The sequence below is a fragment of the Micromys minutus genome (assembly GCF_963924665.1).
Source record: "Micromys minutus genome assembly, chromosome: X".
In the NCBI taxonomy this organism is placed as follows: Eukaryota; Metazoa; Chordata; class Mammalia; order Rodentia; family Muridae; genus Micromys; species Micromys minutus.
This window is the reverse complement of record NC_137970.1, coordinates 40,946,512-40,974,244: the sequence shown is the minus strand read 5'-3', so window position 1 is coordinate 40,974,244 and position 27,733 is coordinate 40,946,512. Positions and strand designations below refer to the sequence as shown.

Sequence of the window (27,733 nt, the reverse complement as noted above, 5' to 3'; positions counted from 1 at the left end):
CTACCGAGCATTTTCCCTTTCTCTCTGATCAAGATGGCTGGGGGTGAGGTTGGAGTGACTCTCGGGCAGCCACATCTTTCCCGACAGGATCTCGCCACATTGGTAAGGTCTCGATTTGCGGCGAGAATGGCACAGTGACCCTTGGGGTGGGGATGGATTATCGGAGGACCTAGAGATGAGGCAGTTCCCGGGCTGGAGCGTGGGGTGAGGTATCCTAGAGCTGGACTTCTAAAGCCTTAGAGTTTAAGGCGTGCGTGCCAGCTCCACCGCCAGTAGCTTGTCTAGTCCCCAAACTGGTGAAGGATTGTGAGACTTGGAATTCCTGAAGTTAAGCTACGATAATAAATATAACCTAGATGGTTAATATAGTTTAGATTATATGTTTAGCGTTCACGTAGCCCTGAGTTCCATCCGGAGAGGCACATGCCTGTAATCCTAGCACTTAGGAGGTGAAAATAGGAAGATGAGAAGGCAAAGAACATTTTTTGGCTACATACCTACCTAGTTGGAGGCCAGTATAAGACTAACGAGATTGTTGAAAGTCCTTAAGGTTTAAGTCTGTAAAGGATTGGAATCCAGACTGCACTGTTCTCTGTATTGGACTTGAAGACTTGCTGTGGACTTGTCTGGTCTGATAATGATATTGCTCCCAGTCTTAACAGCATGTTAAGGGGAAAAGACACTTCAGCAGGAGAAGAGAGAGCTGTTTCTATGGAGCATAGAGTTGTACTTGTGGAATATAAAGTCAAGATAAAATTTGTGGTTTGTATTGGTTGTGTTTCACAATATATTTCATTGCAGGATGTTACCAAGTTAACACCACTTTCACATGAAGTTATCAGCAGACAAGCTACAATTAATATTGGTAAGATAGCTTAAAAACTTGACTTAGAAGTAATTTTAACCTCGCCCTTTGTATAATTCATTTAGTAATGTGGCTATTTATTTGGAAATTGTCCTGAGCAGTGTGTTAAAAATTTTGTGGAGCCCTTGTGAACAAAATAATGCTACTTTTTCTTGAGATTTATGTATGAAAGAAAAGTTTAATTGTACAAGGCAGTATGTAATCATACAGTAGTGAATTATGAGGTGAAAATGCATTTTCTTGCTATACAGGACAGTTTATGGAAGTTTTATTTGATATATAAGCTATAATTAAGTCAAATCCCCTCCCCCCTTAATTGGCACCTAGAACTGTTGAGGTATATTGCTTAAGTATAAAATGGTATGCTTGGTTTTTTTGTTGTTGGATTTGGGGAGGAGGTGAGACAGGCTATGTACGCTGGTTGACTAGTCTATGTAGACTGCCTAGCTTGGCATTCACTATGTAGTCCCAGCTGACTTTTTAACTCAAGTCAATCTTCTTTCCTCGGACCTCTGAATACTATGATTATGAGTGTGTTTTTTGTTGTAGTATCAAAGTTTGTCATATTGACTGGGTGTGTACTTGAATCTTTCTTTGGTGTTTTGTTTTGGGGGTGTGGTTTTAGGGGTTTTGTTGTTTTGAAATGGTAGAAGAGTTTATAAAATGAACCTGAATAATTCTTCAATCAGGATAACATTTCAAATGAACATTTAAAAATACCTATTTTTTGCTTGAGACAAGGTCTGTCTAAATAGTCTCATAGGATAGGGTTCAAGTAAGTTCTTAGACTGCTTCTGCTTCCTAAGAGCTGGGGTTAAAGGTGTGCACTACCATGCCTGATTCTTCAGTTTTATGACATCTTCCAACAGGCCTCAAATCCTGCTTCTTCCTCCCAAGTATATACTGAACTAAAACTAGTCTGAAAAGATTTATAATGTGTGAAAATCAGGACAACTTTCAGGAATTGGTTCTCTCCCTTTACTATAGGTTCTGTGTATATTAAGGTATTTGTGACAAGTGCTTTTACTTGTTGAGTCACTGTAATAACAGTTTGGGTTTTTTTTTTAATTACAGGAATATTATAAAAATATGTTTTCATTTTAATCCCAGGTGTGGGATATGAGGCTGCTTCAGATTATCCATAGCAGTGGACTCTGCTTTAGCAGAGGTGTGATTTTTGCCAGCGGCAGATAATTTCTGGGATTGTGTGACATTTGGAATTCTGGGGACTTTTCAGAGGGTATATGAATGCTAGAGCCCCTCGAGGCTGGGTTGGTAGTTGTTGCTCACTGTTAATCATGATTTGTTCAGTAGTGGTGCACAAAGAAGAAATTAGTATCTGGCAAAACCAAACTTGCCCCCAAGAAACTTTGACCTCGATGCCCCTTATTAGCAGGATATAGTCTAACAATAATGTTGTCCTATTTCCAACCCCAGCTTTATTCTGTGATTTCTTTCCTGTCCTCTCTTACTAGTAGTAGTTGGTTAAAAGGGTGGAGAAGGGTGGAAGAGAACATTCACAAGGTAGCCAAAGACAGCTACAAGCCGTGTCATCATCCCTGTCACTGTTGGATTTACATTGGTGTTTTATGGTTAGAGTTTTAAGTTTTTGACTCAACACTCTGAAAAAATGTTTGGTGTACTTGAATGCAGGAGTTAATTTTGTTGTCTTTTGTCCATAGGTACAATTGGTCACGTAGCTCATGGGAAGTCCACTGTGGTAAAGGCTATTTCTGGAGTTCACACTGTCAGATTCAAAAATGAGCTAGAGAGAAACATCACCATCAAGCTTGGATATGCTAATGCTAAGGTGATCTATGCACAATGAAACTAGAAACCAGGAGAGATGGCTCAGTGGTTAAGAGCACTGACTGCTCTTCCAGAGGTCCTGAGTTCAATTCCCAGTACCACATGGTGGCTCACAACCATCTGTAATGGGATCTGATGTCCTCTTCTGGTGTGTCTGAAGACAGTGACAGTGTACTTATATATAACAAATAAATCTTTGAAAAAGAAAAGAAACTAGAAACCATTTAACTTTAATTTTTGCATACATAACAAATCTAGTTGTTTCCTTTTTCTTATAGATTTATAAACTTGATGACCCAAGTTGTCCTAGACCAGAATGTTATAGATCATGTGGAAGTAGTACACCAGATGAGTTTCCTACAGACATTCCTGGGACTAAAGGGAACTTCAAATTAGTCAGGTAACTTTTGTACTTAAATCATTGTTTTGTGCTTTATGCTTTTGAAGTACTTAAAATACTAAACACTAAACTCAATTGATAAATAGTTTCATTGTTTTTCCATTAGTTTGTGTTTTTATTTTATATAGTGATAATAATTGAAAAGGTATTTTTATTTTAATTTTAAAAGTTCTACAAACTGAAAAATTCCATAAGGGAGCTGGAGAGGCTCAGCTGTTATATCCTGTGGCTGCTCTTGCACAGCACAGATTTGATTCCCAGCATCCACTTGGTGGCTCACAGCCATTTGTAACGCCTCGGCCTCTTTCAGCAAACCCTACTGGTGTGTGCCACCACAACTGGCAGTTAATCTTCTGAGTTCCATAGTTTTCTGATCCTTGATCCTAGTTTTCAGACCTAAAAGGGTAATTCTTATAAAGTCATGCTCTGAGTACCATAATTTTAAAGTCATGCTGTCACTTCAGGTTCACAATTCCAAGTGAAAAATCTTCATTCTCTCTTTTTTCATATTTATTATTCTTAATTATGTATGTGTTTGCACCAGTACCTGTAGAAGCCAGAAGTACCAGACCCAAAGTCTACAAACACCAAGTCTTACAACCATTTTATACTGTTGAGAACTAGCTCCCATGTGATTTGATGCTAAGAAATCTATAATTTGATTATGGTTTTGATTGATGTTAAGGCGGATTGTTATTTCTCAATTGTCAGGCATGTTTCCTTTGTTGACTGTCCTGGCCATGATATTTTGATGGCTACGATGCTGAACGGTGCAGCAGTGATGGATGCAGCACTTCTGCTGATAGGTAAATTATCAGAGTGGAGGACTAATCCGAGTGGGATATTTCAGGAAGAACTAAAATCTTAGGCCATGTCCATTATCTAAGCGAGGCATGAATAGAAATGTGACATACAGGATGCCATTTTGTCTAACAAATTACAGCAAAATACTAAGCAAAAGAGTCCTGGGCTTTATGGATTCTGAGAAGTCTTATAGTATCCTAAAAGAAATATGATGGTGTCACATCTTATTTCCATTTAGACTTTGTGTTAGATCATATGTGTATATTATGGGTTGCCCCTCCATGTAGATGTGTAATTGATTTATTTATTTATTTATAGTAATTGCCATGATTTAGTGAACATGCGAGTTTTCAGAGTTAAAGCTGTGTTTCCCAGTGTAGGGAAATGCCAAGGTGCTGAGGTGTGAGAGGGAGCATCTTCATGGAGGGAAGGGGAGAGGGAGTGGGGATGGGATTGGCAGAAAGGGGATAACATCTGAAATGTAAATGCAGAGAATATCCAATTACTGTTGCTTGTCTTCACAGCACTCTGGTTTAAGGAATACCTTTGAGGTTAAGCCTCCTCATAAGAGCCTGGCTGTAACAGAACATACATAGACTAGATTAAGCTAGAAGTCCTAAGCAAAAACTTGTGAAGACAGACTTGTCCATTGAAGCTTGTTTAGGAGTGTGGGGCTGCAGTGAAGATACAGGGTAAAACAGAGTTGGTAATCTATCACCACAAACGGGAACACTCTGACTGTTCAGCAGTCATGGCCCAATTATACTACCTCCAGCCCCTCACAACTAACAGTCTGCCTTCTGGTTTTGAAATTGAATGGTCTGGATGTTTTCAGTTATTCTTATGCATGTTTTTTGCTCTCTGTCAATTAGCTGGTAATGAATCATGTCCTCAGCCCCAGACTTCCGAACACCTGGCTGCCATAGAAATCATGAAACTCAAGCACATTTTGATCTTACAGAATAAAATTGATCTGGTAAAAGAAAGTCAGGCTAAGGAACAATATGAGCAAATTCTTGCATTTGTACAAGGTAAGAAGCTATAATGGCTAATATATCAAAGGATCACTTTGAGAGGTAATGTACCTCATCTAAAACAAAGTAAATGTAGGTATCATAAGACTGTAAATAGTATTTCTGAATTTAATGTACAAAGTTAAAGCTGAAGGAATATTTTGGAAATACTATCAATCAGATTAAATGTTTTAAATCTCAGGGGCTTAGTGTATAACTCAACAGTAGAGTGCTTGCCTAGCAAACACTGGGCATTGAGTTCACATTACTGCTTCCCAGAAAAAATAATCTTTTTTGTAAAATGAATAAATGAATTTGAAAGCAGTCTTTTTACGGGCCTCGTGGTACATGCCTTTAATCCCAGCCTACTAGAGACACTGGAAAGCAGACCTCTGCCTTTGAGGCCAGCTTGTTGGTGTGTATAGCAAGAGACCCTATCTCAAAAAACAAAAGAGCAATCTTTATAGAATTTCTTTTTCTAGTAGCATTGCATGTTCCACTTTCAGAGAGGACCTAATATGTGTTTGTTACTATTGACATTTGATTATTTCTTAGCCTTTTGTTGTTGGGAACCCAGTTCAGGTATTAAAAAGATTAATCCACTTGGATTAAAACTCATTTAATTTTTAGCTGTTTATTTGATCAGTTTGCTTGATTGAAAAAAAAATACATATGCCAGCCAGTCTTTGATTATCAGAGTCTGTAATTTTCTCTTGACATTTACAGTAAGGTTAATTACATGTTAGAAATCTTTTAGCTGGTAAAGCACTCTTTCCCAAGAGTGTTCATGTTTTATTCCTTTAAATGCACAGCATTTGTCTTTGTTAAATAGACCCATTGAAATAATTTCAGCAGTTTTCCCCTTATAAGACAAATCATTCATTTTCAGGAGTTAAAGATAGAATATTGTAGTCTTTCTAGATATGCCACTTTCTACTTGTTGACTGGCATTTGTGTGGAAATGTTTAAGCCTCTATTAGCTCTAATTACTTTAGTAGCTATATAGACCAAGTTTTATAAGACACGGGGATTTTGATCTTTTTAAAATTTGTTGTATAGGAACAGTAGCAGAAGGGGCGCCAATTATTCCAATTTCTGCTCAGCTGAAATACAATATTGAAGTTGTCTGTGAGTACATAGTGAAGAAAATACCAGTACCTCCAAGAGACTTTACTTCAGAGCCCCGTCTCATTGGTAAGTGACAGGAGTCACATTTATTAATTGGACTCTGCCGTGTTTTTATTAGTATTTTCTTTTTCTGCAGAAGTGGTGATAAATCCGTAAAACCTACTAAAATAATGTCTTGAGATTATACTGCTGGTTGGTAGAGCCCTGAGTACAAAAGAAACACATTGTGCTGAGTATGTGGTATTTTAGGTGACCAACATGGGGTAACACAATGTTTTTTTAGGGAATTACAAGCTCTTGAGATGTTATAGTTTCAGTACAAATGATATGATTGTACCATTGCTGAAAAACCAATAGACTTAATCTCACTGAGCTGTGGTTGCTGCTCAAAGATGTAAGAGCCTATTCAAAGGCTTTCCCAGATTTTCATTTAGAGTTGATTGTGTGATTGTTGGGGAAAGTTCTCTTGGGTGATGAAAGAATAAGTCATATAGTCTAAGAATTGTTTTATTTTAAAAGTAAATTTGTACTGTAGAAGCCATAAAATATAAAAACTCTCTATATAAAATAACAAGCATTGTAGCAAACACCTGTAATCCTAGCGCTGGGGAGGGATAGACAAGTGGATCTCTGAATTCAAGGCTAGCCTGGCCAACGGTGAGTTCAAGTGAGTCAGGGCTACATAAAGAGAACCTCTCTCTCAAAAAAGAAATATATAAATAAATAAAATGGTGCACTGCATGTACCCAAGTACAGTCTTCTATACGCTTCATTGATTGGCTTTTCTGGTGATGCTGGAGATGCCAAGGCCTCAAACATGCCAGGCAAGGGCAGTACCACTGATGTACATCCAGTCCCTCCTATGTGCCTTAAGTAATAATAGCTAATTTATTATAAATACTATGTAAATAGTTATGATGCATAGGGGATAATAGCCCTTACCAAAAAAGGGGATGAGGGAAAGACTTTTGTGCATGTTACATAAATTTTTTTCTTCTTGACTGGTTGAATTATACAGAATTTTTAGATGTGAAGGACAAGCAATGTATCTGTAGTGGTGAGTTTTTGCTACCTGCCCAGGGACATAGTAGCTTATTTTAACATGCCTTACTAGCTCAGTGGGTGGGTACTTTTTTAAAAGATCTATTTATTTATTATATACACGGTAGTCCGAATATATTATATCTGCATGACAGAAGAGGAGAGCACCAGATCTCATTACAGATGGTTGTGAGCCACCATGTGGTTGCTGGGAATTGAACTTAGGACCTCTGGAAGAGTAATCAGTGTTCTCAACCTTTGAGCCATTTCTCTCGCCCAAAGATTTAATTATATAAGTACAGTGTAGCTGTCTTCAGACACACCAGAAGAGGGTATCAGATCCCATTACAGATGGTTATGAGCCAGCACATGGTGGCTGGGCACTTCTAAGCCTCCCTTCGCTAGCATGCCCTTTCTTCTGGTACTCCTGGCTCAACACCCTTTAAATCTACTTTTAGCTTTGCTGCCCTGTTACCTTCTGTGAAGCCCATTGGTCTTTGCTGCCCGAGACGCTTCTTTCTGGGAGCCCTCTGGGGCCTGCTTTTCCTTTGCTCCTACATTTCAGATGACCTCCCCTGCAGCTCTAAATCTATTCTGGATGACTCTCCGAGGTCATGGCTTCCCTCCGCTATCATCACCACCACTACCACACAGCAACTACCTTTTTCTTTCTTTCTTTCTTTCTTTTTTTTTTTAAAGATTTATTTGTTATATATGTGAGTAAGTTGCTATATTCAGACACACCAGGAGAGGGCATCAGACCCCCTTATGGTTGTGAGCCACCATGTGGTTGCTGGGAATTGAACTCAGGACCTCTGGAAGAGCTCAGTGCTCTTAACCACTGAGCTGTCTTTCCAGCCCACCTTTTTCTTTAACAGTATATGAAACCCATCCCAAATCATTACATAATTTTAACATTAGTTTCATGGATGTATGATATTCCATGGTAGAAACCATAGTATTGACATACTTAAGCCATCTTTTAATGAACTTTCAACCTATTTCCTGTTTTTTGTTTTTGTTTTTTTTTTTTTTTTTCTATTACAAGTAAGACTTCAGCAAACATTAAAGTAGTATCATTAGATTGTTTTTAGAAAAATTAACTTGGAAAAGAATGTGTCTTCTAAAGTTAAAATTAAAATACATAGAAATGGCTTTAATTTGTTTTAAATTTTTCTTTTAGTTATCAGGTCATTTGATGTCAACAAACCTGGCTGTGAAGTTGATGACCTTAAAGGAGGTGTAGCTGGTGGTAGTATTCTAAAAGGAGTGTTAAAGGTAAATTGAATTTGACTTATTACACTGTATATTTGTTTATTGTGTGTATATGCGTGTAAGTGCTACAGTGCATAGGTAAGACAACTTTTCAGGGATAGACTCTCTATCTCTCGTATCTTGGGGATTGAACTGGGGTTATCAGCACCTTTATCCTCTGGCCCAGCTCCTCAGACCACCTTTATCTTACACAGGCTGGCTTCAAACTCAGAGATCCCCTTGCCGCTGCCTTCTAGGTGCTAGGACTAAAGCCATGCACCACTGCCCACTGAAAAATGTTTTTCATGGTGTCCGGTATTGTTTTTGTCTGGAAGATATCTGATCTCTAAATTTATGGTTCTTTAGTGAATATTGGCCATATTTTATGTGACAACAGGGGACTGTTGAAAATTGAGTGGGACTGATTTAAAATTTTTCTTTTAGATTTGTTTATTTTATAGATATGGGTATTTGTCTCTATGTGCATATGTTTCCAAGGAGGCCAAAAGAGGGTATTGAATCCCCTGGAACTTAGAGGTGGTTGTGAGCTGCCATGTGGGTGCTGAGAACTGAACTCTGGTCTTCTGTGAGAACAGCAAGTGCTCTTTACCTGTTGAGCCGTCCATCTGCTCCATACCGGTTTTCCCTTTAAAAAAGATAGTTGAGCATAGTACACACCTTGAAGTCTGGAGTCAGAAGCAGGCAGATCTCTGAGTTCAAGGCCAGCCTGGTCTGCAGAGTAAGTCTCAAAACGTGTGTGTGTGTGTGTGTGTGTGTGTGTGTGTGTGTGTGTGTGTGTGTGATTTTAACCTAGCATGGTGGTGCACGGCTTGGAAGCAGAAGCAGGCTGGTATCTGAATTTGAGGCCAGCTTCTTTTACCTAGTGAGTTATAGGCTGTAAAAATAATAAGTAAATAAAAGTAGTAATCTTGAAATTAGAGAAAAGATTGCCTTTAGTATTGTGAACTTTTTGTTATAACATTGGTAGGTAAATAATAAATGGTATTGTTCTATAATTCTCCTTACCAATTATGTGTTTACAGGTAGGCCAGGAGATAGAAGTCAGACCCGGTATTGTCTCCAAAGATAGTGAAGGAAAACTCATGTGTAAGCCAATCTTTTCCAAAATTGTGTCACTTTTTGCCGAACATAATGATCTTCAGTATGCTGCCCCAGGAGGTCTCATTGGTAAGAACTTTCATCTCTTTTAGTTTGTAGAGATTCATGGTACATTTCTAGGAGATATCAAAGATAGATTGTAAGATTTGTTTAGTCTTTACAGACTTCTTTATTTTTATGTGCATGAGTTTATTTGCATATATGTGTGTCCTAATGTCCAAGAAGGCATCGGAGCAGCCTGAGGCTAGAATTTCAGAGGTGGTATGCTGCCTTGAAAGTTCTAGGAGCCAAAGGCAGCTTCTCTGTGAGAGCAGCAAATACTCTTAATTACTGAGCCATCTCTCTACCTCCCTTTGGTTGTTTTTGTTGTTCTTGTTGTCTAGAGTAGGGGTTGTTTTGTGTTTTTTTTTGTTTTGTTTTTAGGACTTTTTGTTTGTTTGTTTGTTGAGATCAGGTCTCTCTCCATTGGCCTTACATTCATAAAGATCGACCTGCTTTTTTCTCCCAAGTGCTTTAATAGCAATCAGAGGTATGCTCCACCACATCCTGTTTTAGTTTTCTTTTTTTTTAAGAACTATTTATTTATGTATATGAATACACTGTAGCTATCCTCAGACACACCAGAAGAGGGCATCAGATCACATCACAGATGGTTGTGAGACACCATGTGGTTGCTAGGATTTGAACTCGACCTCTGGAAGAGCAGTCTTAACCACTGATCCATCTCTCCAGCCTATTTTAATTTTTGGCATAGAATCTTGTGTATTTTGGGCTAGTCTGGTAATCAACATTTAGAGCTGGCAGTATGACTTAGGTAAACTTGTTCACTCAAACAGGCATCCACATTAATAATGAATAAACAATATTTTAAAAGTATGTTTTAGTGGAAGATACTTACTAACAATAATGATTATTTCTGGCTACTGTTGTGAAGTACTAGGGCTTGGTCCTAAAGTCTAGAACATTCTAAGGTACTCTACCACTAAGATATATCCTTAGCCCTTGTCCTTATTTTTTTAAATTAGATTACTATTTATTTTTATGTATGTGCATTGTGTGTGTGAGTGCTAGAAATTGAACCAGAATCCTCTGGAAAAGTAGCCAGTGCTCTTAATCACTGAGCAATCTCTCCAGCCTCACTCTTTTCCTTTTGAGAAAGGGTCTCACAAGGTTACCCAGGCTGTCTTTGAATTCACTCATTACTCCACTTCAGGCTGAGCTAGAAATTAAGGTCTTCTTGCCTCACTATCTCCAATACCTGGAATTTCAGGTCTACACGCTATGCCTAGCACAAATAAGTTCAATGGCCTAGCACTCAAAACACTAGCTATATGTGGTTGTTTGGGGGATTGTGGTTGTTTATTTTTACTGTACTGCCCAAAGGCCTTGGATTCCCTTATTCAAATGGTCCTCAAGTAACTAGAACTGTAGGTTTGCATTAGAGTGACTGTCTTTTCTTACTGTTTGGCCATATTTGGAGTTGTAGTGGTTCCTTTTTATGTGTGTTTGGCAAATTTAAAGTTACTCAAAAATGTCAGATTATACCCATACTGTGAGACTTGGAAACAAAAAACCTTCCACCTAGGCCTGGTGGTGAGTACCTGTAGTCACACAGACTTGGGAGTCTGAAGCAGGAGTATTGCCTTTAGCACAGAGGGTTGAGACCAGTGTGGACAGCAAATCAGAAAAAAATTGAGGTAGGGGTAAACCAAATAAGACCTTCTGCCAGGTGGGAATTACTAAATGACTTAAGGGTTTTCTAATTTCTTAAAGCTTTTGCAGAGGTCTGAATTTATGAGCAGCTCTCAACCACCTGTGAACTCCAGGAGAGCCAGTGCCCTCTTCTCGTGCCCCACTTAACCTATGCAAATCCACACAGCAATATATGCACATACACATAGCTTAAATATAAAAAATAAGGGCCTGAAGAGATGACTCCATGTTTAAAAGCACTGCTTCTCCACCGAGGACCCAAGTGCAGTTTCTAATACAAACAGATCACAAGTCTGTAACTCTCTTTACGTGGTGTCTGTCGCCCTCTTCTGGCTTCTGTGCACACTACATGCACATGGTGCTCTCAGATGCATCAAAACACACACACACATACACACACAAAACTTTATCTAAAAAAAATTAAGAGAGAATAAGAAGCTCCTTTTTTAAAAAAGCTTGTTCTATTTTCACTGAAAATTGAAAGATGTGATGGCCTTTAAATTCTAGGCAAAAGTAGGTAGATCTCTGTAAGTTGGAGGCCAGCCTCATCTACATGTTAGGACCCTGTATGGAAAAATAATGCTGGGCAGTAGTGGCACATGCTAAGTCCCAGCATTCAGGAGGCAGAGGCAGGCAGATCTCTGATTTCAAGGTTAGCCTGGTCTACAGAGTGAGTTCCAGAACTGCCAAGGCTGCGTGCACAGAGAAACCCTGTCTTGCAGGGGTGGTGGGTACATTAACATTAAAATGGGACAAGTATTTTGTTATACTTACTACATATGTATGAAAATGGAACTGGTGTCAGTTCTTAACTAGACTTTGAAGTAAATCATTTCAAGGGTGTTTTTGATAATAAGGCTACATGCATCTTAACTTTGTATTAGGAGTTGGAACAAAGATCGACCCCACATTGTGCCGAGCAGACAGAATGGTGGGACAAGTGCTTGGTGCGGTTGGAGCTTTACCTGAAATATTCACAGAACTGGAAATTTCCTATTTCTTGCTCAGACGTCTTCTGGGCGTACGTACTGAAGGAGACAAGAAAGCAGCAAAGGTATGTGATTTGTACAATTCATTTCAGAAAGGGACCAGCATCCATGCTAGACTCAGTTTTGGTCTTTTATAGTTAATATGCAGTAAATGTGTAAGTACATTGACTTCATTCAAAAAAAAAAAAAGAAAAAACACAATAGGTCTGGAAAGATGACTCAGAAATTAAGAGTACTGGCTAAGGTCCTGAGTTCACACGGTGCCTCACGACCAGATATAATGGGATCTGATACCCTCTTCTGTCATGCAGATGTATTTGCAGAACACTCACACATGAGATATAAATTTTAAAATTAAAAATAAAAGATTAAGAACAGTCAGAAGCAGGGATATCCCTGGGTTTGAGGACTGCCAGGACTACACAGAAAAACACTGTATGGGAGGTGGCCAAGAACAACTCTTAAGTGATTCATTTTAGGTTTTTTGTTTTTGTTTTTTTGTTTTTTTTTTTAATCCCCACCAAAACAGAATTTGTTTGGCTTTTTGAAACAGGATCTTTCAACACAGACCTGGCTGTCCTAGAACTCACTATGTTAATCAGGCCGGTCTCAACCTCACAGACATTAGTCTGCCTCTGCCTCCTGAGTCCTTGGCTAAAACTATGTGCCTCCATGCTCTTCAGAAAGCACTTTCTTAGGTGTTGTCCCTCTTCAATTTCTGTTATTTTCCTAGGTCCAAAAGCTGTCTAAGAATGAAGTTCTTATGGTCAACATAGGATCCCTGTCAACAGGAGGAAGAGTTAGTGCTGTCAAGGCTGATCTGGGCAAGATTGTTTTGACCAATCCTGTGTGCACAGAAGTAGGGGAAAAAATTGCCCTTAGCAGAAGAGTTGAGAAACACTGGCGGTAAGTTTGTGCACCTTTTCTGCTGTCTATTAAAGAGCTTAAGTTCTTGTTGGTCTATGTATGGACACACTTCCCCTTGAACACAGCAGTGAGTGTGGCTTTAGCTCTCACCTTTTTGTTTGGATAGCATTTAAATCTGTATTTATAGCCTTGGTTTGTTTTCCTTTCATAGTACAAATACTTCAATTGGTTTCCCTTTGTTTTGGGTGTAACCTATAAAAAAATGAAAAAAAATATTTTCATCATCTGACTCCCCCCCCCCATTTATTTAAATTAAGTGTGCATATGTGAGAGAGTGAGACAGACAGACACACAGACAGAGGTAGAGAAACAGAGAGTGAGTGTGTCAGAGTCATATCAACTTGTAGAGTTGGTTTTGTTTCCATGTGAGTTCCAGGGATTGAATTCAGATCATCCAACTTGGCAGCAAACATTCTTTTTAAATACTCTTTGATTATTTAGTTAGTGTGTGTGTGTGTGTGTGTGTGTGTGTGTACGCACACGAACACTCGAGCACATACCACAGTATGTGTGTGGAGGTCAGAGAACAGCTTTTTCCACCATGTGGGTTCTGGGGATCAAACTCAGGTAGTCACGTGTGGTGATAATGCCTTTGTCTACTGAGCAATCTTTATCAGCTTTAGACTTTATTTTTATTTATTTATACATAATTCTTTGAGAATATCTCTAAAACAAGGTATTCTTTTTCATAACCAAGAAAGAAAATACTATAGCCAAAAGAATTACAGGGAATTCAAGGGTCAGCCTGGGCATTCTGTACTATAGACTGAAATTCTATCTCAAAAGAAATAGTGAGGGCTAGGGACATGGCTTAGCAGTTAATGTGACTGCTCTTCCAGAGAACTCAAAATTGATTCTCAGCATCCACATGACAGCTCATGACTGTCTCTAACTCTAGTTCCAAGGGATTTGACCCTTAGAACCAGGCAGACAAATGGTGCACTTGTGTACATCCATGTTTTACACATATATATTGGGTAAAACACCCATACATGTGAAATAAAAAGTAGAGGGGTTTGGGGATGGGGTGGTCTGGTCTGGTCTTGAGAGTATTGACTGCTCTTCCAGAATTCTTGTTGAGTTCCCAGCAATTATGGTGGCTCACAACCATCTATAATGGGATCTGGCGTCCTCTTCTGGTGTGTAGGCATATATGCAGGCAGAACACTATACATAATAAATAAATAATGTTTAAAATTTTGGGAGTGGGTGAGTGGTTGGGGGGGCGCCCTCATAGAAACGGGGAAATGGGATAGGGGGTTTATGTAGGGGAAACTTAGAAAGGGGATAACATTTGAAATGTAAATGAAATGTTTCCAATAAAAAATTTTCGGGCTGGAGGGATGGCTCAGCGGTTAGGAGCACTGACTGCTCTTCCAGAGGTCCTGAGTTCAATTCCCAGCAATCACATGGTAGCTCACAACCATCTGTAATGGGATCTGATGCCCTCTTCTGGTGTGTCTGAAGACAGCTACAGTGTACTCACATACATAAAATAAATAAATAAAGATTTAAAAAAAAAAAATTTAAGTTGGGCATAGTAGCACATGCCTATAATCCTGGCCCTTAGGAGTCAGAGGCAGGTGAATCTCCATGAATTGAAGGTCAGCTTCGTCTACATTGCAAGTTCCAGGCCAACCAGGACCATGTAGTGAAATCTGTTTTAAAAAACTGGTTTGGGATGGTGATGGCATCTGGTCAGGTAGCTCAACATGTTAAGGTCCTTGCCTGATATAGTTACAGGACCCATATAGTAGAAGGACAGAACCAGATCGCAAAAGATATTGTCCTACATCTGGAAAATAATTTTCTGACTGCCACATGTTCGCCCTGCCTCGGCACATGCACAATCAAAATAAATAATTGGATGTAGTCTTTTTCAATGATGGGAAGGGGGAGAGAAAGAATATGTAATATTGATAAACTACTAAAGTATATAGTCCAGCCTCCAATTTTGTCACTCGACCTGATAATTCCTCAGTCTTCCTTTGTTTTTATTTGTCATTGACACATTTGAGGATTGTAGAAATAATTTTATTGACTGCTTTTGAATTTGTCTGGGATTTGGAACTTGGAAGATTGGATTTAAGTTATATTCTTAGCTGAGATTCTTTTTTTTTTTTTTTTTTAATTTCATACATGCATATATGGTATCCAAGGAAGACCATCCAAAGATGTTGGATTATACATCTCGTGGAACTGAAGTTTTAGGTGGTTGTGAACCGATGAGGGTGCTGGGGAACTGAATTCCCTAGGGTAGTGATGTCTTCTCAGGGAATCATGGCTAACTGATGTTACATGATAACTGGCTGCTCCCTTGACTGTTGCTGTGGTGAAGGCATCCAACTTTCCTGCTATATAGTTACTCTTAATTACCCTTGAAATTAAAAAAAAAAAATTCAAGGAGACTAGATGTAATAGTACAGACTAATCCTTACACTTGAGAGGAGTGTATATACACCAGAGAGGGAGGGGAGGGAGGGAGGTGTAGGAGACTGTATACAAATCTCACTCCCTCCTGTATCTATAATTCACTGATCATTTTTGCCTAAATTGAACTTTATTGATTGGAACACTGACTCCACCCTCTATCACTTTCCCCTAACAACTTTATCAGTCCAGATTTGTTTGACATTTTTCCTTCCCTATTATTGATTACCTGTTTTCATAATGCAGATTCACAGGGTTCTGTTTTGTTCATTAGGCCATGATCTGTTGCTCTGTTGCTGTCTTTTATTTTGATGTACAAATTGTCCCAGAGTTTGCCAGTGGGGACCCTTAAGCTGGTTCCTGTGTCAAATGAATCATTTAAACATGCTCATAGTGCTGTACTAATATTCTTGCCGCTTGAGGATATTTGGGATCTTTCTGGAAACCAGTTTTGGTCCTTTTAATCTTTTCTGCTGGTTTGTCTAAAATATATACCTCTAAAGTAGACTATCCCACACCCTGGATTTTTCCCCAAAATTATTCCCCTGTGCTATGTTCCTTTGGCCTATTTCCTTTGTCAGTCTTTCTTTGATACTGTACAGGTTGACAGTCTCTCTTTGTGTTCTCGTTAAAAAGATGGATCTGAATTGTCACCCTTCAGTCTAACAATCATTAACCTTTTTGTTATCTCTACTACATCTCCCCCCACCCACCCCCCAAAAAAAGAGACAGGGTTCTCTCTATGTAGCCCTGAGTGCTGGGATTAAAGGTGTACAGCACCACTGCTCAAAAAGTCTGCTGTGGAAAGCAGTCTGCTTAGTGTTCTGTGGGTCTTTCTTTTCCCAGCTGATGCTATTTAAAGACATTGTGATCTGATGTGGCACTGTCAACGGAAAGAAAGCATTTTCCAAAGATAGACATAGAGAGTTATAGTTTGTTTTTTAAATCTGAGCTTGGTGTAGTGGCACAGGCCTTTATTCCCAGCATATGGGAAGCAGAGTCAGGTGGATCTTGCATTCCAGGCCAGCCTAGTTTACAAAGCAACTTCCAGACATCTAAAACTGCATCGTGAAAGTCTTTTTCAAAAAAAAACAAAAACAAAATACATATGCACACAAGACATTAGAGATGTAATTTGGGTGGTCTGAGGGTCCCTTTGGTGGATTTGAACAGTCTGAATTGGTAGGTGATTCTTTGGTTTTGTTTTGTTCTGTTTTGGTTTTTTGATACAACATTAAAGACAATTTTATGTGCATGAGTGTTTGCCTGAATGTATATATGTGTACTTCATGCTTGCCCAGTGCTCAAAAAGGTTGTAATTGCTCAATCTGTGCTTGTGAGCCACCATATGGGTGCTAGGATCTGAACCCGGGCCTCTGCAAGAGTAGCAAGTGCCCTACATCACTGAGCCATCTCTCTAAATAACTTAGGTCTTATTTCTTTGATAGAAAGTCTCACTTTGTAGACCAGGCAGTTCTTGAACATAGAGATCTGCCTTCCTCTATTTCCTGGGTGCTGGCATGCACCACCACAACTGGCAAGTTTCTGTTTTTAAGATATGATTTCCTGTTGCCCAGGCTAGCCGCACACTTAATATGAAGCCATGAATTAACTCCTCATTTTCCTGTCTCCCAAGTGTGTACTACCACACTCAACTCACTAGTATATTTATGACAGCAGGTTTTGTTTGATTTTCTTGTCATGATACCCAACATTCATCTTTCTGCTTTTTAAAGTCTGTGAGAATGGTGTGAGCTCTCTGTGGAGAAGCAGCTGAATAGGCGGGTAACGCACGGGGGTGATGGTGTAGTAATGGCAGTGTGGTGGGGGTGAAGCTCATAATTTCTTCTATTTTTGTTTTGCAGTTTAATTGGTTGGGGTCAGATAAGAAGAGGAGTGACCATTAAGCCGACTGTAGATGATGACTGAAGACTTCAAGTTAAACAACGCCTTGGGATGGAGTTGGAATTTCTTTTAATAACCTAGGGGTATATTTTCAAAGCAATGCTAGAGAGAATTAATTTCATAGCTCATTACATTACTAGCAGCTATAAGTTTATTCTTATATTTTGGTGATGAAAATGTAACCTCTGCTTTTCTTTTTATTGATTTCCTTGTTTTACATCATGTAGCTCAATCCCACTCATCCCCTCATATTTGACCTTGGCCCCTGCAACCTCCCCCCAAATAAATAACACTCAAAGAGAAACAACAACAAAAGAAAGCATCTCGGTCATCTCATCATGGAAGCTGTGGCTTCTGTGACAACACCAATGCTGGATCCTCACCCAGTTATTCTATTGCTGTGCTGTGTCATGGTGGGTCAATCCAGAGTCCTGGATCTGGGCTGAGCTGGTCAGCTGGGGCCCACTCTTCCAAGTGCTGCAGCCTGTGAGGGGCTGGCCAGCTCTCCCGGAGTACCTTCACCATCGGGGCCAGCTTCACTGTTGCCCAGGTGAGGTGCGAGGGTTGCTCATGCCCTTAAGGCCAGCTCTCCCTTCAGAAGGTAGCAATGGGGGAGGACATCCCATCCACACCACCTCATAACAAATGAATGGCAGGGCCAGCTGTATCCAGTGAGGGGTGGGGCCTGGTTTGCACAGCCCCAGACATTCCAGTGTTCTCTGCCAGTAATAATGAGCCATGGACACTGACCCACCACTTTGAAGCCAGACTCAAACATGGCCCCTGTGGCAGAGATGCCACTCCTAACAGGCTACTTCTTTCCACTCTTGTGCTTTCAGTTTCTTTCATTTTTCTTCTGTCTCACCTGTCATGGTGACAAGCAGGTACCTGGACATGCACTGGAGGGCAGGTCTGTAGGTGACGTGGAGGTCTATAAGACCTGTGTTCCTCCTCCCAGGCTGTGCAGCCTTGGTTTGATTTTTTTTTTTATGAGCCCTAGACATAAGACAAGTTTGGCCATCAAGCAAGGATGGACAGAGGATTGTCACCTGTTCTGTCCCTGATACAGAACAATACTACCAACAAGGTGTCTTTGCCCATTGCTGAGGTTTGTAACCTGTTTCTAACGTGGGGCCTAAAAGTAAATGTAAAAAGTGGTATGCTATATACTACATTGGATCAAATGTACATTTTAGCAAAAGTTAAGCATTCCAAAATCATGTCTAATGTATCAATCAATGGAAGTTGGAAGTGAAACTTTGCTGCAGCAGCCTTTGGCATAGCACACATATCATGAACCTACCCAAAATGAAGATGATCTCTTTTCATGACTCATCAGTGAGGAACTCCATAATGAAGGGCAATTAGTAAAAGCTAAAGACCTACGCCTTTAATTTGGTGTTCTGTTTGAAATTTGAAGGAAGGTAACCAATGGGCTCAAATGATCACCGCTCTTAGAAACTGAGGGTCCCTTCCCTTAACACGATGGATCTTTTTCATCTCCTGGATGGGACCTTAGGAACCCAATGCCAGAAGTTCTCACCCTCTTCTAGCACCCTAAGACTATGTCTTTATTATTTATACCTAAAATCTCAGTCTTTCCCCCACGGGCAAATAGTATAACAATAGGTGATTAGTGATAATTGACAAGGTTCTGTCCGGGCTGCTTTTTTGAAGTTTTTGTTTTCTAAGCTGTGGATGGAATGGTCTCTTACATGATGAATTAATTAGTAATCTTTGAGCCTTGGATGAGGTAAAAATTGTTCAAAAACAATGTGTCCTTTGATTTCTAAATCTATTCCCACGTACCTGCAATTTTCTTGTGCTATGCTTTTTAAATTAATCATGCTTTTGCTTAATTGGGTGCTCTTAAAGCAATGATTTTCAACTCTGGCTTACATAAGAATTACTGGGGAACTTTGTTGGGGGAGGCCTGGGGTGGAGTCCAGGCTTTGAGTTTTTAAAACCAGTGTTGAGAAAAGTGAATTTAGAAATATGCATCCTAAATAATGATGTCATTGATTTTTGGCTCTTTTGTTTTCTTTTGATTTACGTACAAATGGAATTTAATGCCACAATTGCTGTGCTGTGCTTCTTTGGATGCTGCAGCTACTTTGTAGAGGTTTAGAGCCACGGCTGTGAGTCTTGAGTTTTAAGGAAACTTATTGACATTAAGTATTGATTGATTCTGAAAGATTGTATTGTGGCATGATGAAAACATTTAAATAAAACAAGGTTCTGAATCAAGCATTAATTTTATATCTATGTGCCCATGTGTTTTGAAAAAGTCTTCTTGAAAGACTTTATTTGGTGATGCTTTTAATGAAATAGTTTTTTTTTTAATTTGATTTTTTTACTTACTCACTTTACATCCCACTCACTGCCCCCATCCTGGTTACCCCCTCCCACAATACTTCTCCCATCTTCTCTGAGCAGGTGGGGGCTCCCCTGGGTATCTCCCGACCCTGGCACTTCTCCCGCTGAGGCCGCACAGCAGCCCTGGTAGGCATCCCTTGTGCAGGCAACCGTTTTGGGGATAGGCCCAGCTTCTTCGGTAGTTCAGATTCAGATCCCCAAGGGTCTAAGTTAGTTGGCTCTGTTGGACTTCCTGTGGCGTTCCTGTCCCCTTTGGGCTGCAATCTTTACTTCTAGTCTCCCATAAGGGTCCCCAAGCTCCATCCACTGTCTGGCTGTGGGTGTCTGTATCTGAGTCAGCTGCTGGGTGGAGCCTCTCAGAGAACATGCTCCCGTCTTTAAGCATAATGGCAGTGTTAGGGGTTGGCGCTTGTTCCTGGGCTGGGTCTTAATTTGTGCTGGTTATTGGTTGGCCACTCCCTCAGGCTCTGCTCCATCCCCTGTGCCTAGACAGGACAAATTTTGGGTTAAAAGTTTTGTAGGCGTGTTAATATTTCTATAGCTCCACTGGGGTTCCTGTGAGGCTACGGGAGGTGGGCTTTTCAGGTTTCATATCCCCAATGCTTTGAGTCACAGCTAAACTCAACCCCACTGAGTCTTAGGTGCCTCCATTATCCTTATTTCATTTTCGGGTCATCTAGGCCACACCTGATCATATACCCCTCCCTCAGTTCCCTCCCTCCATCTGCCTCTTTTAACTATTTTATTCCCCCTTCTAAGTGAGATTCAAGCTTCCTTGATTGGGCCTTCCTTCTAAAACAAGTATACTTATGATTGAAGCTCAGCCAAGCGCAGTTGCACAGGCTTATAATCCTAACACTCAGAACATTGACACTGAAGGACTGAATTCAAGGCCAGCCTGAAGTCAAACCCTGTCTAAAGGAAAAGGCATAGAGCTTGAGAGATGGTTCAGCCATTAAGAGCATTCATTGGCTGTTCTTCCAGTGGACCTGAGGTCAAATCTCAGGTGGCAGCATACAACTGTCTGTAACTCCAATTCCAGGGGAGCAGACACCCTCACACAGATATACATGTAGGCAAAACAATACATATAAAATAAAAATAGATCACATTAAAAGCAAAAAGAACATTCATGAGATTGGTTTACTGAAAACTAGTTTCTGGGGCTGGAGAGAGGGGTCCATGGTTAAGAGCACTGAATGGTCAATTCCTAGATCCACATGGCTGCTTGCAACTGTAACTCCATTTTTAGGGAATCCAGCACCTTTATCTGGCTAGCGTAGGCACCAGTTGTGCATGTGGTACCCAGATATATACATGCTAGTAAAATAGCTGTACACTTTTTTTTTTAATTGGCTTCTGCAAAAACCTTAATCTGAGTTTATATTTTGCCAATTTTCAATAAATCAATCATAATAATCGAATATTGCTGAAGATGGAAGAAAATTAGAAGATAGCAGATACCCTAGCTGCTTGCTCATAATTATATCCTTAGGTTTTTAAAATTTTTTTAGTATATTTTATATATGTGAGTACATTTTCACTGTCTTCAGATACACCAGAAGAGGGTATTGGATCCCGTTACAGCCACCATGTGGTTGCTGAGAATTGAACTCAGAACCTCTAGAAAAGCAGTCAGTACTCTTTAACCCCTGAGCCATCTCTTTAGCCCCAGGCTTCTTGATAATCCCCCAGCACTGGGGAGGCTGGGGAATCTCAAAAGGGGGGAGGTAGATTTGGTATGGTTTGACTTTCATTTTTCAAAATAGGGTTTCTCTGTGTACTCCTACTGTCCTGGTACTCTGTTTCTGTAGACCAGGTTTGCCTCTGCCTCCCAAGTGCTGGAATTAAAGGGATGTGTCACTATATCCACCCAGAGAAAAGGTCTAAAAAAGAAACATATTATGTATGTGACTACATTGTCACTGTCTTCAGACACAAGAAGAGGACATCAGATCCCATTACAGATGGTTGTGAGCCACCATGTAGTTGCTGGGAATTGAACTCAGGACCTCTGGAAGAGCAGTCAGTGCTCTTCACCCCTGAGCCATCTCTCCAGCGCCTGCCCCCCACCCCCCAGCTTTTAAACAAGCATTTATTTTAGAGAAAAGGTTTTTTTAAGGAATACCTGTAAAATGAAAGTGGACTGGTTCTGTTGAGAGAAAGAGGATACATGCAGGAGAGGACTGCAGGGAAAGGGAGCACTGGCTTAGAGGACCCAGGTTCAGTTCACAACTGTCTGCAGCACCAGTTCCAGAGGATCTAACACCCTCACACAGACATATATGCAGGCGAAATGCCAATGCACATAAAATATTTTTAAATTTTTCTGCTACCTAAAAAATGGGAAGATTCTTATGAAGCATGGTTAGTGGGGGCTGGAGAGATGGTCCAGAAGAGCACTGGCTGGTCTTCCAGATTTCAATTCCCAGGCATGCATGTAGGCAGAGCACTATACATAATAGATCCTTTCTTAAAAAGTCTTAAAAATGGTTAGAAGGTAGAGTTCAGGCCTAGTATAGATGAGGCTCTGAGTCAATCTCCAACACAACTAACACAAAATGAGTGTTTTCATGTATATTAGGATTCTGTAAACCCCACCCCACAATTACCTGGCAAAAGCCAGGTATGTTCCACTTCACTTACTGGCACTATAAAGGGGGCTGCTTGGCCCCTCCTCCCTCTCCCTCCCTTTCTCCCCCCCTCCCTCCCTTTCTCCCTCTCTCCCTCCCTCCCTCCCTCCCTCTCTCTCTCTCTCCTTGGTCCTCTCTTGTTCTCTCCCCCCATTTCCTCCCCCACCTCTCAAGAGCTCATGGCCAGCCTCCTCTCTCTGCCCTTATTACCCTCTTAACTCCCCTCCACATGCCCTGAATAAACTCCCTTGTGTGGCTGGTCCCTCAGAGGGAAGTGATGTTTCAACATGAGTCTACCAAAGGCATCCCCCCTTGTCCCCATACCTCACCACACCTCCACAGAACATTCCCCCCTTACCTTTTTCCTAACAATGTAGATGTAAAGTTCACATTAAAATCCAGTGACTCAATTATTTTTGTGCATGTCTCAGTGCCTGAGTGTGTATATGTGCATTACATGTATGCAAGAGGGCTCAGGGGTTAAGAGCACTGACTGCTCTTCCAGAGGTCCTGAGTTCAATTCCCAGCAACCACATGGTGGCTCACAACCATAAGGGGGTCTGATGCCCTCTTCTGGCATGAAGGTGTACATGCAGATAGAGCACTCATAGACGTAAAATAAATGAATTAAAAAGAAACGTATTCAGGAAACCACAGATGTCAGAATAAGATGTCAGGTCCCTGAGCTGAGTTGTGAGCTGTTCTGTGGGTGCTAAGAACTGAATTTGGGTGCTTTAACAAGAGCAATAGGCACCTTTTATTGCTGAGCTACCTCTCCAGGCACCTCAAAATTCATTTGCTTTCTTTTAGTCAGTCTAGGACCCCAGTCCATAAGATTGTACCACTCCGGTTTAAAGTGGCTTATATCTTTTGTTAATCCTGAGATTCAAGGGGGGGGGGCAATTTCACTATTGTCCAAATTAAAGCAAGCTGTGCTCAAGTGCACTCTAGGCTGACTAGCTGGCTGTCTCCCCTCTTCCCTAAAAGCAGCCCCCACTGGCTTCTTGAAGTTTTGTTTTTCCTATAGGGGAGATAAGGTGTTCACCGTGGGTGAGAGAGTTGGTGGTTATTCATTGGTAAAAGGGTACAATGAAAAGATGAGGAACAAAGGCATCAGGTGAATGGGAGTTTACAGGCAGTAACAAAGGCAAAGAAACACGGGGTGAATGGGGGGTTACAAGCAGTCTGCATCACACCAGGAACTCATTCTTGATAGAAAATAGAGGCCTTACTTAGCAGGGATTTGACAGGGGACAAACGAACTTATCTCTTAGCTGGGTTTTAGTGCCAAGCAAACTGCTTTAATATAAACAGAACTCTGATCCTGTAAGATAGGCTCTCTGGTTTGGTCTTTCAACCTGCAAGGTATTTGTTCTGACCTTGGTCTCACACTTTCTGGAAATATGCTCATATGCAAACCCAGAGAGCTGTGTTTCCATGGTGATTGCAAATTATTCAGTCAAGTTGATAAGATTAATTTTCACAACTCCACCCTTTGTTAACTACATACTCAACCAGATCACATCATTATAAATCATAACATTTCCATCTCAATACAAAATGTGTCTAGTCCATCTCTAAAAGTTTCCATAGTCATTAAATGGTCTCATCTGGGACCTAAGGTACTGTTTACTGTAAGCCCATGTAAAATCAAAACATAAATTATACACTTTGTGAAGATAAGTATTCCCGTTTGTTAAGGGAGGAATGGGTTTATAGGAACAAAAGATCTGGCCAGAGCAAGACCAAAACCCAGCAGGTCAAACCTCAAATACTTGTCAGGCACCTGAGGTTCATGATGGAATCATCCCAACTTCAGAAATCTTGGGTAGTCCAAACTATCAAGTTCTGCTGCTAGCTAGTAGAACACTTTGGGGCCAGTACCATATCCCCACAATTCTGATAACTTCACAGTTCTGTGGTCTCCATAGCCTTTTCAGGACCTCCTCAGAAGGATTCCCAGCCTGCTACATGTGTCTTAGCTTCATTGGGTCTTGGCAGATTTTATTATAGCCCTACCTCTTCATACTCTTGTATCTTACATGCCTGTAAAACCATGAACACATGGGCAACGCTGCCAGTTCTGTTTTTAAATCAGTTCAATCTCTCCATTAAAAAAAAAAAAAAACAACAAAAAAAAAAAAAAACAAAAAAACTAGTGAGCTCTGTGGCTAGAGTAGAGAACCCCTGTTTTATGGTTAGATTAGGTTCCCTCCTTTCTTTTTCACTTTTCAATATTTTTATTTTCTTCTTTATGTGTGTGGATAGGTGCCCCCTCCTTTCAATTCATTTGTATTTTCACAAGATGGTGCCTTTGATGGGTAGGTGCCAGGGGAAACTTTCTTTCTTTCTTTTTTTTAATGATTTTATTTATTTATTTTATGTATATGAGTTCTTGTTGCTGTTTTCAGACAGACCACAAGAGGGCATCAGATCCCATTACAGATGGCTGTGAGCCACCATTGCTGGGATTTGAACTCAGGACCTCTGGAAGAGCAGTCAGTGCTCTTAACCACTGAGCCATCTCTCCAGCCCGGGGAAACTTTCTTTGTTGTGCAATGGTGCTAAGTCTATAATTACAACTGCTGTTTCGGAGCCAGACTTATTTACAAGTATTAAAACCTCTGACCACTGCCAAACTATGTTTTTCATATTTTACTCCCTTTGTTGTTTTACTGTGGGTCTGAACAAAGGCAGTGACATATAACTGCACAGCCACCTGTTTTGAGATTCCCTCCTTCAAACAAATTAGTCCATTACTTTTTTTTTTTTTTACTTTAACTGCATTTATTTTATGCTGAGTTTATTCCCGTGCCATGAGCTTTAGCTTCTTCAGTTTCTTCTGGGATATTCGTTTCTTCTGTGCAAACCCCTCTCTGGCTTTGGAACGATCTGTTCCTTCTCCGTGAGGATCATCTCAATGTGGCAGGGGGAGCTCATGTATGGATTAATTCGGCCATGAGCTCTGTAGGTTCGCCGGCGCATCTTAGGTGCCTTGTTCACCTGGATGTGTTCAATGACTAGAGAATCTACATCTAAACTCTTAAGTTCAGCCTTACTCTCTGCATTCTTAAGCATATGCAGCAAAAACTCAGCACTCTTTTTTGGCCACCGTCCCTGTGTCCAGCCCCACTGTTTGGCCTGGGCACACCTACCAACGCCACCATTATAACACCGGAACGGCACACATTGCTTCTTTAAAGTGACATCCTTCAGATACTTGGTGGCTTTACGGATATGCATACCCTTGATGGCCTGGGCAGTTTCCCGGGTGTTCTTAAAATGAACACGAAGGTTTGAACCTCTGGATTTGCATGATTTTGTGGGGTTTTCTGGGTCAAGGGAGTAGTGAACCATCTTTACAGGTCACCTCTAGCCGCTTACAGGAAGAGCAGTCCATTACTTTAAAATTCAGTGTCACTCGAGTTTTCAGTATGGAGGTAGAAAGCAATCAGGTTCTTTACCAGGATAACCTCTAGAGTCCACATTCCCTTCTGAAACTTCACAAGGTGGGCCTCCACTCTTGCATTTCTCTATGCATTGTGGTCTTTTAAATTCTCACCAGAATAGCCAGTTTAGAGAGTTCCAGGAAAGCTAGGTTTGTTACACAGAGAAATCCCGTCTCCAAAAACAAAACAAAACAGCCCTAAGTAAACATAGAAGAGCAAATGTTGTAGCATAGTAAGAAAAGAAGTATCAGAACCATCATAGTTAACTAAACAGTGGGCTAGGTTATAGCTCATAGAATACTTTGTCTTTGTGTTCAGGGCTCCAGTTTCCACTACATAACACTAAAACATCACAACTTCCTGATATCTTGTAGTGCCATAGATAAAGGGTTTTTGTTGTCGTTTTTAATCTTCTTTTTACACTCCAGTTTTTATTCCCCTCTAGTTCCACCCTCTGACAGTTCCACATCCTATACCTCCCTCCCCAACCCCGACTCCACAGGATGCCCCCCCCCCGAAACAGACCTCTAAACTCCCTGGGGCCTCCAGAATCTTAAGGGTTAGGTGTGTCTTCTGTCTCTGAGTCCAGACCAGTAGTCCTCTGCTGTATGTGTGTTGGGGGCCTCATATCAGCTGGGGTATGCTGCCTGGTTGGTGATTCAGTGTCTGAGAGATCTCAGGGGTCCAGGTTAATTAGACTGCTGGTCCTCCTCCTACAGACAGGGAAAATTTTAACATTCGTCAAAACAAGAAAGACAAGTATATTCACTCAGCTGTAATCCAAGCACTCAGGAGGCAGAGGCACTATTGTAAAATTGGAGCTACTCTGAGCTACACAACAAGAGAGTCTCAAAACGGAGTGAGTGAGAATTGTGGGTTAATGAAGCAACTGGGCTGAAATTCAGAGGATGCAGTTTTATTGGATTTAAATTCATGCTCATGTTTAGAACAGTCCAGGACTGCCATCAACACCCAGTTTAGTTCTTCAGCAGTGCTCTCCGACATTTAGCGAAGGAGATAAACATATTAGTAATGGAAAAGACATAGCATTATTTACAAGACAAACATGCAAAATTATTCTTTATCTACCACACATATGCAATAGATATAAACTATTCAGGCATACATTCACATGGAATAAGATATGTGGCACATGTCTTTAATCCCAGCACTTAGGAGGGAAAGGCAGATCGATCTCTGTGAGTTTGAGGCAAGCCTGGACTACAAAGTGAATTCAGGACAGCCAGGGCTGTTACACAGAAAAACCCTATCTCAAAAATAAATAAATAAATAAATAAATAAATAAATAAATAAAAACGATAAACAAACACATATATGTGAGTAAATCTAGCATTTTGCTAAAATATCCAGAGGATATTATAGAGACATCAATGCCTCCAAATTTTTCATTCTATTTCATGTGATCTCAATCAAAACTTCAGTAAATTTCTTTTGGGTATGTTAGTGAACATGTCCACATATGCATGCCAGCATGCATGAATGTATGCCATGGTACGTATCGAGGACAACTTAAAGGAGCCAGTTTTCTCCTACCATGTGAGTCTTGGACAATGACGTCAAGTCACAGGACTTCTCAGCAGGGCACCTTTATTTGCTAAGCAATCTCAATTTCCAGCCCCAAAATTTCAGTAAGATTTTTTTTTAAAGATTTATTTATTTATTTCATGTTGCTGTCTTTAGACACACCACAAGAGGGCATCGTATCCCATTATAGATGGTTGTGAGCCACCAAGTCGTTGCTAGGAATGGAACTCAGGACCTCTGGAAGAGCAGTACCCCTTCTTCAGTAGTCTTCAGGTTCATAACCACTAATTGTTGGGATTCTGTAAACCCCACCCCTCAATTACCCAGCAGTAG

The 27,733-nt window shown here is 40.5% G+C and overlaps 2 protein-coding genes across 2 annotated transcripts; one reads left to right on the top strand and one right to left on the bottom strand.

The window, feature by feature from the left end:
* The first annotated feature begins 8 nt into the window (after window positions 1-8).
* Window positions 9-19,656, top strand: EIF2S3 (eukaryotic translation initiation factor 2 subunit gamma). The gene is made up of 12 exons (XM_080910869.1): window positions 9-102; window positions 802-865; window positions 2,548-2,675; window positions 2,953-3,074; window positions 3,786-3,880; window positions 4,751-4,909; window positions 5,951-6,085; window positions 8,244-8,338; window positions 9,358-9,502; window positions 12,031-12,200; window positions 12,869-13,041; window positions 17,358-19,656. Exons 1-12 carry the CDS (start codon window positions 34-36, stop codon window positions 17,419-17,421), a joined length of 1,419 nt encoding a protein of 472 aa, XP_080766995.1. The 5' UTR covers window positions 9-33; the 3' UTR covers window positions 17,422-19,656.
* Window positions 19,657-25,238: 5,582 nt separating this feature from the next.
* On the bottom strand, window positions 25,239-25,763 carry LOC308414625 (large ribosomal subunit protein uL22-like; the record flags this gene model as incomplete). The annotated part of the gene is made up of 1 exon (XM_080909864.1): window positions 25,239-25,763. One exon carries the CDS (start codon window positions 25,761-25,763, stop codon window positions 25,239-25,241), a length of 525 nt encoding a protein of 174 aa, XP_080765990.1.
* Window positions 25,764-27,733: the final 1,970 nt, after the last annotated feature.

Excerpts from the sequence above, each read along its gene's own strand:
- EIF2S3 (XM_080910869.1), top strand. The coding sequence starts at position 34 with ATGGCTGGGGGTGAGGTTGGAGTGACTCTCGGGCAGCCACATCTTTCC. Across the intron at positions 2,676-2,952 it reads TTGGATATGCTAATGCTAAG|ATTTATAAACTTGATGACCC; the intron begins GTGATCTATGCA and ends TTTTTCTTATAG. Across the intron at positions 6,086-8,243 it reads TTCAGAGCCCCGTCTCATTG|TTATCAGGTCATTTGATGTC; the intron begins GTAAGTGACAGG and ends TTTTTCTTTTAG.